At 39.1% G+C, this 11,162-nt stretch overlaps 5 protein-coding genes across 5 annotated transcripts; 3 read left to right on the top strand and 2 right to left on the bottom strand. All coding sequences in view use genetic code 12, as the record gives it.

Moving 5' to 3' along the window:
• Positions 1-1,185: 1,185 nt before the first annotated feature.
• On the bottom strand, positions 1,186-3,150 carry CORT_0A00840 (hypothetical protein; the record flags this gene model as incomplete). Its single annotated transcript, XM_003865868.1, has 1 exon — positions 1,186-3,150. The coding sequence occupies one exon, from the start codon at positions 3,148-3,150 to the stop codon at positions 1,186-1,188; it is 1,965 nt and encodes a 654-aa protein (XP_003865916.1).
• Positions 3,151-3,248: 98 nt separating this feature from the next.
• On the top strand, positions 3,249-4,205 carry CORT_0A00850 (Hst2 hypothetical proteinistone deacetylase; the record flags this gene model as incomplete). Its single annotated transcript, XM_003865869.1, has 1 exon — positions 3,249-4,205. One exon carries the CDS (start codon positions 3,249-3,251, stop codon positions 4,203-4,205), a length of 957 nt encoding a protein of 318 aa, XP_003865917.1.
• A 114-nt stretch (positions 4,206-4,319) lies between these two features.
• CORT_0A00860 (Msh4 protein) lies at positions 4,320-6,683 on the top strand (the record flags this gene model as incomplete). Its single annotated transcript, XM_003865870.1, has 1 exon — positions 4,320-6,683. One exon carries the CDS (start codon positions 4,320-4,322, stop codon positions 6,681-6,683), a length of 2,364 nt encoding a protein of 787 aa, XP_003865918.1.
• Position 6,684: 1 nt separating this feature from the next.
• Positions 6,685-7,680, bottom strand: CORT_0A00870 (S-adenosylmethionine-dependent methyltransferase; the record flags this gene model as incomplete). The annotated part of the gene is made up of 1 exon (XM_003865871.1): positions 6,685-7,680. The coding sequence occupies one exon, from the start codon at positions 7,678-7,680 to the stop codon at positions 6,685-6,687; it is 996 nt and encodes a 331-aa protein (XP_003865919.1).
• A 1,176-nt stretch (positions 7,681-8,856) lies between these two features.
• CORT_0A00880 (Pho113 constitutive acid phosphatase) lies at positions 8,857-10,248 on the top strand (the record flags this gene model as incomplete). Its single annotated transcript, XM_003865872.1, has 1 exon — positions 8,857-10,248. One exon carries the CDS (start codon positions 8,857-8,859, stop codon positions 10,246-10,248), a length of 1,392 nt encoding a protein of 463 aa, XP_003865920.1.
• Between the last annotated feature and the right edge of the window lie 914 nt (positions 10,249-11,162).

An 11,162-nucleotide genomic window follows, 5' to 3' on the forward strand; every position in this document is an offset into this window, starting at 1 on the left:
CCTTTAAATGTGGGGCTTTCTCGTTGTCTGCATGTTCAACAGATGAGCTTGACGTTCTATTGGATGACATTGTGTGGGGCCTGTTCTCTAGAATCTAAAAATCGTAAGTAGTTCCCGAAGAGGATTAGACGAAGGTTTTATATGAAGAATACAATGACTGGCGTAATTATCTTGTACGGCAATTGTACTGTTTTACCATTCTTATCTGTGGCTCCAGCAATACTTTTTAATCATTTATTTACATTTAAGATCCTTTTTTTACAAAACAATAGGAGAGGAGAAATATAATGTGAATTGTTTTCAGAACAATCGTGTTGTCTGCACGGGAAATTATTATTGAAACGACATTAAATTGTTTGCTTGATAATATAAAGGAGGGGCTCTTTTGGTCTATTGTTCTGAGTATATGCGAAGTGCGTACATGATGTGATTGCAAAAAAATTAAGACACAAATTGACACAAAACGCAAATCTAATTAATCGATAGGTAAAGGCGGATAATTAAAATGATATTTTTGATGCCGCATGTACTTTGAATTGACGAATCAAAATTCATGCGGTTGTAATCCACTTTTGTATCACATTATTATCTTATCTCTTTTTACAACAGACCTTTGAGTGTAAGGGTGTTGTTATCGAATTGTTATAACAGTGATAATAGGCCGTTTCCTTTACTCTTCATATCATTCCTTCTCGGTAATCAAGTTGTTACAACAAAGAACAACAGCGCGAGGGATCTTTACAGAACTTGTGAAATCTTTGACACATTTCATTTCTTGGCGTCGTGTGGGTATCCGGATTTATTACGTAATACAAAGTAAATTAGGTTTAAAATCACCAAAAAACTGTGGCGAAAATTAGCAAAAAATGTCGCAGATAAGTAAAAACGCCGAAACTTGCACCATTTTTCACCGTTTATGTTGAAACGTCTTAAACTGACACACCTCTGTATACATCCTACGGTGTTCCACAAACACCTTTCGGATAACGGCTCTAGTTCTAGCACATATCAATAACGAACTTGCATAACAAACTCTTTTGGAATTCTCCATAATTTGGAAATTCAAAGCATAGCCTGAATAGTTTCAGGCGTTGATGCAGTAGTGAAAGCAGGTATAAGGCATTGCGTCTCTACATATCAAAAGATTAAGATCAAGTGGCTCATTCGTATACACAATGGAATCACCTACTTATTTTTAGGTACTATTAGCCTCATCTTGTTTACAGTAAACACACCCATCAAATCATTAGGCTTGACTGCGTTAACAAGTTCTCTTTCAGCTGGCCAATCCAAATCAGGGTCCGATCTGCTGTTATCCATGCGTCTATTTGTGAAATAGTTGATAATTTCATTAATCGATTTGCCCTTTTTAGCCAACCCGGGTTGGATTTTGGCTTTATATTTGAGCTTTTGCAAAGCAGACCATGGTGCAAATACTGGAACTATGTCAAGTACAGTATCACCAACTGCAGGTTTGGGTGTTAAGTGATCCAAAGTGTCAAAGAAAGACGAGAGGGTTTTGTTAGCAACATCTGCCTCTAGTAAGTACTCCTGCACCTCTTCTTCATGTTTTTGTCTGTTTACGTCATTTGCTCCATTGTTTGCATTAGGTTTTTGCAGCAACAATTTTTTCTCCTTTTGGGCATCCTTCTTCTTCTTGCCAATTCCCAATAGCTTCATCCTCAACTCCTTCTCTTCATCATCTAAGTCATCATACTTGGAAGCATTCTTTTTCGATTTAGGCTTCTTACCCCTGGTGGATGCAGCGTCCTCACTTTCGGTCTTCTTCCCCTCATGTTCCTGCTCAGGTTGTACTACAGCCTCCTCTGCTTTTACATTGGTCACTTTTGTCTTTTCAAAAACTCGTTTCTTATTATCCAATATTCTTACTAAACCATGCTCTTTCTCTTTTTGAACTCGTTGCTGCTTATGTCCCTCAGCAGACCCTTCATCAACCAAAAAGTACAATCCAAAGCCCATTACTAGTTGTGCTGGGGGGAGGAAGTGTTTTCTGGCAAGGTATTCAAATTCACCAGGAGGAAGCAAAGCACCAGATTGGTTGTATTTAGACACCTCACTTCCATGCAAGACCCAAGCTGCAGTATTAATCTTCCCATTCCAAGCTTGCGATGCTGACATTGCAAAAATTCCCGCTTGTAAAATGGTAGATGGTGGTACCGACTCCCCTTTTAGTGGATTCTTGACAAACACCTTCAACGACCCTTCAATTTCCGAGCTCACAAAAAAGTCGTCATCGCTAAAGTACTTGAAATAGAGCAAATCAATTTGTGACTTGGTCCTACCAGCTAAACATAAATATCCTTCACTGGAAACAAACCAATAGAATGATTCAAACCAAAATTTTTCTCTCTCCAGCTTGGAAGAAGTTCCATTCTCGCGTCTCAAGTTTTTCACCAAATCCTGGTTGATCTTCTTTTCAGCATTCTTGTAAGCAATTTCCGCACCCTTTTCAACCTTGGTTTGCTTGGCTTCCGCTGCTTTCTTATTTTCAAAATACACACTAGCATTGGCATAGGAGCTCAAAGTGTAATCAATGCTCACGGGTGTTCCCTCGTTTGTGTACTTGTCTTTGGGGTGACTTTCGGATGTAGAAGTTCCTTTCGAATCACTCCTCTCGTTCTCTTCATCGCCGTCGGAGCTATTATCTGAGTCGGAGTCGCTGTCAGACTCACTATCAGACTCACTATCAGACTCACTATCAGGCTCACTATCAGAAGTAATTTTACCATTGCTTTCAATACCGTTTTCAGGATCTTTTAATCTGATAACAAATCGATTCTCCTTCAAATGCAATGGCAATTCTATATATCTGGCAATCGACCCTGGCCTCTTCTTCTCGAGCTTGATTGCCAACTCCATATTAGTCCAATCCATCTGCTGGTCAACAAATCTTTGTACATATTGTCTGCATTCATCGACAAGACCGGAATGTAGCTGAATCAATTCACCTTTCTTAGCATTACTTGCCTGTTCGTCCTTCAAAGATTGAATCTCTTGATCACGCCTTGTTTTGGCTTTGTTTAATCTTTCAGCAGCAAGATTCTTCTGGTGAATAACATTTGGGGCATTTTCATCAATATTCAATTCTGAGATCTGTTTCTCAAGTGCATCGGTTGGTGGTGGTGCCATGATGAATAAAGATGGCAATAAATTTTCATGTCTCGTCAGATCTGAAATCTTTTTCAGTTGTACAAACACATTACAGATAACGCACTTTCTCTTCAACTATGGACGCCACATTAGCACCACTAGTCGAGGCTTTGAAAACAAAGAAAAAGGTATGCCTATTCACAGGTGCAGGTGTATCAACGGCAGCTGGAATTCCTGACTTTAGAAGTCCAGATACTGGGTTATACTCCAATTTGGCAAAGCTCAACCTCCCATATGCTGAAGCTGTCTTTGACATTGATTTCTTCAAAGAGGACCCCCAACCATTCTACACCTTAGCAGAAGAGCTATTTCCCGGCAAGTTTGCTCCTACAAAGTTTCATTATTTGGTGCGGATCCTTCAAGAGAAGAATCTATTGCAACGTGTCTACACACAAAATATAGACGTATTGGACAGACTTGCTGGTGTGGAGGACGACTTCATTGTTGAAGCCCATGGATCATTTGCCACTAGCCGGTGCATAGATTGCAAGAAGGAGGTATCGATTGAGAAATTGAAGCAGATGATGAAAGAAAAGACACCCACCTGCGCTAATTGTGATGGCTTCATCAAACCTGATATCACTTTCTATGGCGAAGGGTTACCGTCAAAGTTTTTTGAAACCTGGGAAGAAGATGTTGATGATGTTGAAGTGGCTGTGATTGCAGGTACATCTTTGACAGTACATCCTTTTGCCTCTTTACCTTCCAGTGTTGACAAAAGCTCTCTTAGGGTATTGGTCAATAGGGAAAAGGTTGGTGACTTAGGTCGAAGAAAGAAGGATATTGTTGCCCTCCTCGATTGTGACGAGTTTGCGGAAACTTTGGCTACTTTACTTGGCTGGAAAAAGGAGCTTGACAAGTATTACGAGGAGGGCCAGAAAAAGTATGGAAAGAGTGAATCAATTGAAGACGAGTTGGAAAAAATTGATGAGAGTTTGGAAAAGAAAGCAAATATAAAGAAAAAAGAAAAGGCAGAAATACCCCCAGAAGATGATGAAGAGTTGGAGGAGTTGATTAACAAACTTAAAATATAAGGAATGGTGTTTGAATTTGGTTGTGTTGCTTTTGCTTTTTTTTTGGGCATTTAGTGTTGAAAATGTGTTGCAAGTGTTGCCAAAAAAAATTATACCACTTACGCTTCGTAGGCAATGCCCTTAACGAACAGCCAGTATGGGTTCATCACTACTGCTCGTGGGTCAACACGCTACAACACTTTAAAGGCCGATAACAAACGAGAGGTGGTCATGGCAATCAACAAGCTGAAGTCGGAACAAATGGATGTGGGGATAGCAATCCTTGATTTTGATACATTTGAACTTTCATTGATGGAGTTTTGCGATACCCTGTTGTTTTTCAAAACTATGAACCAAATCGATATTCACCAACCCACTATTGTTATCTCTCCTGATGGACCAAATATGCAATTTGAGAAATTGAAATACGTTCTTGCATCTAACCTTGATGAAACAGTTGAGCAAAGATTAGCAAGGGCGAGAATGTTTGAAGTCGCTAATGGGGTTGAATGTCTCAAGTCTCATCTGCGTATGCAAGATTCAGAGTTACTAGCTCTACTAAAAGATCGCGGATTATCAATTGGTGCGGCCAGTGCGCTATTCACATGCTGTTTAGAATCGAAATTGCTCAAACCATCCAATAGGGTTAGAATAAGTTTTGTTCAGAATGATAAATTTATGTTAATTGATTCTTGTACAATTAGAGACTTGGAGCTTGTCTCCAGTCTCAATGGTAATGGGACAACCCTATTTTCATTTTTGAATAAATGTACAACAAAAATGGGGCAACGGTTATTACGAACCTCCATAATCCAGCCATTAATGAATGTCGACAGTATAAAATTGAGATTGAAATCGGTCACAGAGTTGCTTTCCCAAGAAAACCCCTTGTTAGCAATCAAGAATGTATTGAAAAATTTTCCTGATTTGGATAGATTATTTGCGAGCTTTTTGAATCCAGAGTCAATTATAGGTCAGGAGCAGATGATTAATAATATCCTTTCATTAAAGTCCACCTTATTGTTGTGCGGAGAGCTACTCAATTGCTTAGAGAAAACTGAATCACCTTTGTTTGTTCAAGTAAAGGAAATTTTGACCCACGAAAACATAGAATCTGCACTTGTATTGATAGACAAGTTCATAAACAAAGATTGTCGACTGGCTAGGAGAAGCATCGATGTAGCGCACCAGAGAGCCAATGCAGTAAAGTCAGGTATCAATGGTTTGCTTGATGTTTCACGCAGTGTAAGAGAAACAATCTTAGAACAAGTTAGCGAGTATGTTCAAAAAATCTCATTGGAGAATAGTGCTGTAGTTGAATACAGATATGATAAATCGAGGGGATTCTTTTTGAAAATAAAGGGCACCGCGTTTGACAATCCAGATTTTATCAACATCATAGAGAAGAAAAACGGGTTTGAATGTACAACCATTGACTTATTAAAACAGAGTTCTAGGTTGGGCGAAATCATAGCCGAAATCAACACTATAAGCAGTATCATCATTCTGGAATTGTATGAGCAGAGTTGTGAGAATACACCTATATTTTTCATGATTTCCGAAGCGATTGCTACAGTGGACTTGTTGTGCAGCTATGCCAATTTCGTTAGCTCACAAACCAAATCGTACGTTTGCCCCGAATTTGGCCAATACATACATGTTCGGCTATCTAGGCATCCCATACTTGAAAAGTTTATTAATGATTTTGTTCCTAATGACTATTCATGTGTTCCTGAGATATCAAGGTTTCAAATCATAACCGGTGCCAATATGAGTGGGAAATCTGTTTATTTGAAGCAGATTGCATATATTTTGATTATGTCGCAAATGGGACTTTACGTACCAGCTGATTACGCTACGATAAAAGTCCACAAGAGTATCCTTTCTAGGATCTCAACCGACACTACTGACTTGACTGTATCCTCTTTTTCAAATGAAATGACAGAAATTTGTAGAATTTTGAAAAATACAGAGCAAGGGAGTTTCATAATCATAGATGAGTTGGGAAGGGGATCCAGCTTAAGGGACGGATTCGCTATCTGTCTTGCTATTCTTGAGCATCTCACCACAACTCATGCTTCGGTGTTTGCGACAACCCATTTTAAAGAAATTGCCGAGATTTTAGGAAGTAAGTCGTGTGTTTTGGCATCACATATGAAAACTATCGAGACTAATGGAAAGTTGGAATCCAAGTTCAAGTTGGAGCTGGGGAAACTCGAAATTGAGTGTTATGGTATTAAATACGCCGAATCGTCTCAAATGTTACCAAAAGAGTTTTTAGCAGAATCGAAATCAATTGCTGATATTTTGAAGCTGCAAGTCTTAGAGCCCAATGATCCACATTCTAAGCTTGTTTCCAAACGTAGAAAGTTGGTTTTGGAGCTTTACTTTGCTTTGAATCAAATGCGGGTCTTGGATTGTAACACATTGTACAAGCTAGATTTATTGCGAACTTTACAAACAAAGTTTGTGGAGGAGATTAATGATGTCTCCATTTGAGCTATTTCCTTCTATATAGCCTATAAAAAAATCTCATGTTTTCTAATTTTAGTGGGTATGTTAACTCCTTCTCGTTAACCCTATACCAAATGCTCTCACTTTCAGAAATGATTTCCCAAGGGCCGTTTTCCTCGCCCTGTCTACCCACTAGAATAGTGTCAATCAAAAACTGCACAGGAAATTGCTTATTACCGATAGTGATGTTGGAAAAGGAACCAGCACTTTCAGCAATCAATAGCAAAGCACCACTTTTGCAACTGCTACTCAACGTGTGTAGGAACTTTATTGTGTCCTTTCTTTTTTCTGCAAACAATTCATTAGTAGTAAAAAGCAACGTTATCAAGTCAAGCGATGCCAAGTTGTCTATTTTTGCTGACAAGACATCCTCGTGTATAAACTGAGTATTCAAGCTGTGTTCCTTGTGTACCCAGTTTTGCTTCATATAATTGGAAAGATGGTTCAATACCATGGTCCAATCCGCAATATCCACAACATCAATATCCAATCGCGAGGAAGAATTAGGGTGGTATTCCTTAAGTCTGCAGAACACAGCGCCCAATCCCACAATTTCTGATGCTGCCCCACCACCAACACATAACACACGTTTTACCTTCTCTGGTTCTTGTAACATCTCTGTGATTGGTTGCAAGTTGGAGAATAACGATGCATAAGCCAATGCCCTTGACGGGCTCCACCTTGAAGCATAGCCAAACCTCTTATTGTCATTATTGAAGGCAGCAATATAATCTCTATTGTATAGGTCACTTTTGACTTTCTGAATAAAGGACTCCAATTCGGGCGAATCAAGTATATGCTTGAAGCAGACAGTAAACGCATCTAAAATTTGGTAGGGTTCTAACGAGTTATCATTACTAAAGGGCAATGAAGAACTGGGTTCATGGTCTAGCTCATTTGATTTAAGTCTATCGCCTGTCATACTTGCTGTTGCATATTGATTGGATGGACTTAATTTTGTGCAGTCTTTTGCAAAGCTCATCGTGTGCGCGAGTTTATAAGAAAGAAATTTTTCACACCAATTTTTTTCTTTCCTCCTTCTCTTTTCTTCTTTCTTTAACTAATTATCCATCAATCTGTGTCAAGGTGGGCTCTCAGTTGAAGATAGAAGCTTTGCTCTTCTTGATTCTCTGTAGATGTTTTCCTTGGCAGATCGGCGCTCGAGAAGCAAGCTTGATGTTCATTGTATTGAAATTCAGTTATGACGCAGTTGTTGTATGACAGTGCAATCCCTACTGCTTGACGTTTGTTTCTTGTTCCCTTTGCACACCGGTCCCTTCTTCTGAGGGTTGAGCAGTGTGCTTACGGGCTAGAGATTTACTAGGTGGGGTTTTTGCATATGCGTTGATGGAAAGTATTATATTTTGACGAAACCTTTTATGAGGCCTTAAGCAGGGTAGTTCCGTCGACAGATTGTATAACAACGGGTCGGCCTTGAGCTCATTTGATCTGATTTATCACCTCGAATTGCAGCTCGGCCAATATGTCCCGATGCAACATATTCCTGGACTCTGCGCAGATCATATTTGGTCGTTGACGAATAGAGTAAAACCATGTTGCAAACATTTTTGCTGTTCTTTTATATTGTATCCTCTTTAGTCTGAAAGGTCTGACTAATGACAGTTGCCATCGAGTACTTCTTCATCACCTCTAGATTCTTCTCATCTACTACGCTAGTTGAGGTACAAAACTTGAAAGAGGTCACCTCTATATCATAAAGATCTCCAAACGGTCAAACCCATGGCCTACTGGGTTCATTTACGATGAACCATGAGAGACCCGTGGGCTAAAAGGATAAATAGGGGAAGCACTAAGCTCAGTGCTCGTAAATGAGCTTCTAAAGCACAATTTTTGTTAAGCACGTTTCTAAATAAAGTGTTTATTCTAATTTATGCATGTCTAAACCAATACGAATAAGCCAGTGTTATGGAATTACCCAATTTTGACACATTCGTTCCAAATTGGTCCATTTATTGACGTTTAATTTCGGATTAATTATAAATTGGGGCACGTGGATTCAAAATTTTGCGCACCGATACATTAAGAGCCTCGAAAATGAAAAACAATAAAGTGGTTATTGGTTTGACGATGGGTTGGAATATAAATAGTTACTGAAAACCGCCTAGACTAACCCATTTTCTAATGTTCATCATCAACAATGGTTGCCGTTTCAAATTTGCTCAATAGTGGATTGTTATTAGTTAGTCAAAACATCTACCAAGATGTTGCTACACCTCAAGAAATGAAGGTCGATGGGTATAACATCTTGAACTTCCTCGGAGGTCTGGGACCTTATATCAGCAGAGAGTCCTACGGCATTGATCCTGCCATCCCGGATGGATGTACCGTTCAACAAGTGCAATTGTTATCCAGACATGGTGAGAGATACCCTTCAAAGAATGTGGGGAAAAAGTTGGAAAAGATTTACAAAAGATTCCAAGACTACAATGGTACATTCACAGGTGACTTGTCCTTTTTGAACGACTATGAGTACTTTGTTCCAGACACTACTCAATATGAAAAGGAGACATCACCAAAGAATTCCGAAGGTACATTTGCCGGTACTACCGATGCTTTGAGACATGGGGCTACTTTTAGAGCCAAATATGGATCATTGTACCACGAAAACTCCACTTTGCCTGTCTTTTCATCCAACTCAGGCCGTTGTTACGAAACGTCGAGATATTTTGCTAGAGGATTTCTTGGTGACGATTTCGAAGAGGGGAAGACAGTCAAGTTTAGTATCATTGACGAAGCAGCTACCTCAGGAGTCAACAGTTTGACACCCAGAAACTCGTGCCCAAACTACGATGACTCAGCCAAAGATGATACTGTCGCCAAGTACAACACCAGCTACTTGCAAACCATTGCTGATAGATTGAACAAACCCAACCCTGGATTAAACTTATCCGCTGAAGACGTCAACTCATTTGTCAATTGGTGTGCTTTTGAAATCAATGTTCGCGGAAGCTCACCTTTCTGTGATTTATTCACCAATGAAGAGTACATCAAAGCTTCATACGCTAATGACTTGTCAAACTACTACTCCAATGGTCCAGGTAACAACTTCACAAAAACCATTGGTTCTACTTTGTTGAATGCTTCGTTGTCCTTGTTGAAAGATGAATCAGCTAGCAACAAAATTTGGTTGTCATTTACTCACGACACTGACTTAGAGATTTACCACAGTGCATTGGGAATTTTGGAACCTTCATCTGATCTTCCAACCGACTACATCCCATTCCCCAACCCATATGTTCACTCGTCAATTGTTCCTCAAGGCGCAAGAATCTACACTGAAAAGTTCCAATGTGGTGATGACTCCTATGTTAGGTACCTTGTCAACGATGCTGTGGTCCCAATTGAAAAATGTGCCACTGGACCGGGATTTTCATGTAAACTTGATGACTTTGAAGATTACCTTAATGAGAGAATTGGAAATATTGACTTTGTTAAAGAATGTGGTCTCAATTCCTCAGTCCCACAAGAAGTCACCTTCTACCAAGATTACAATGAGAAAGTTTACAATGCTACTTTAGGCGATTTTTAGAGTTTTACTTCTTTCGTAGATTAGATTTGAATAAAAAAAAGAAAAGTTTCTGATTGATTGAAATGTGGTATGCTCTAATATGGACTCTCCAGGAGCATAGATGACTTAATTTTATCGATGCGTTTATTGGGAGATGTTGTTTTTGGCTTTATTGCCCTGTACAACGTGCTAAAACGTTTTTATTTATAGTTCACATATATCATGAGTAATCTTTCTTAATGCGCCAAGAAACGAGGTGTCAAAATTTTCTGTTTTACAACCGGGGAAACAAGAAGTTCCATTTATACATCTTCAGCTTTGTCCTGAGCATGTTCTGTGGTAGAGGTCCCAATAGATTGTTAAATAAGTTTATTGGAAAGGTATACGAGATACAGAGCGCTTACTTCCGTTTATGTTGCCAAATTGTATGTGGCATGAATATTTATATCCGTGGAAATATCATTATCCGCACATTGACACAATTTCCCACTTTGTAAAATGTAGTTTACTTGTTCTATTTTGCAATCAAATACATATATTTTGATTGATGCAACAATAGGCTCAAACCTGTCATTTCCCATTGTTAAGCAAACGGTGTGGTATAATAGGAAGTGCCTAACTAACAATGCCCAAAAAATAAGCACCGATAACAGTAGTTACTCGCACCTCTTATTTATCGGAGCCGCTAAGATATTCTCTTATCAATGCAGCTAATATGATATCTTACGTTGCTATTCGAGTCCCAGTAATGACGTGCCATGGCATCAATTTCACTTCACAATAATTCAATATATATTACCAGCATACTTTTTATAAGACAGTTTTGAGCAATCTCAATCCTTACAGACAAACTACTTCTATGTCTTTTGGGAATGCAACAAAAACACATTTGTTGAATTCAATGATCACGAGAAAGCCCCACAGGTGAACGTGGC

Source organism: Candida orthopsilosis (assembly GCF_000315875.1).
Source record: "Candida orthopsilosis Co 90-125, chromosome 1 draft sequence".
NCBI classification, from domain to species: Eukaryota; Fungi; Ascomycota; class Pichiomycetes; order Serinales; family Debaryomycetaceae; genus Lodderomyces; species Lodderomyces orthopsilosis.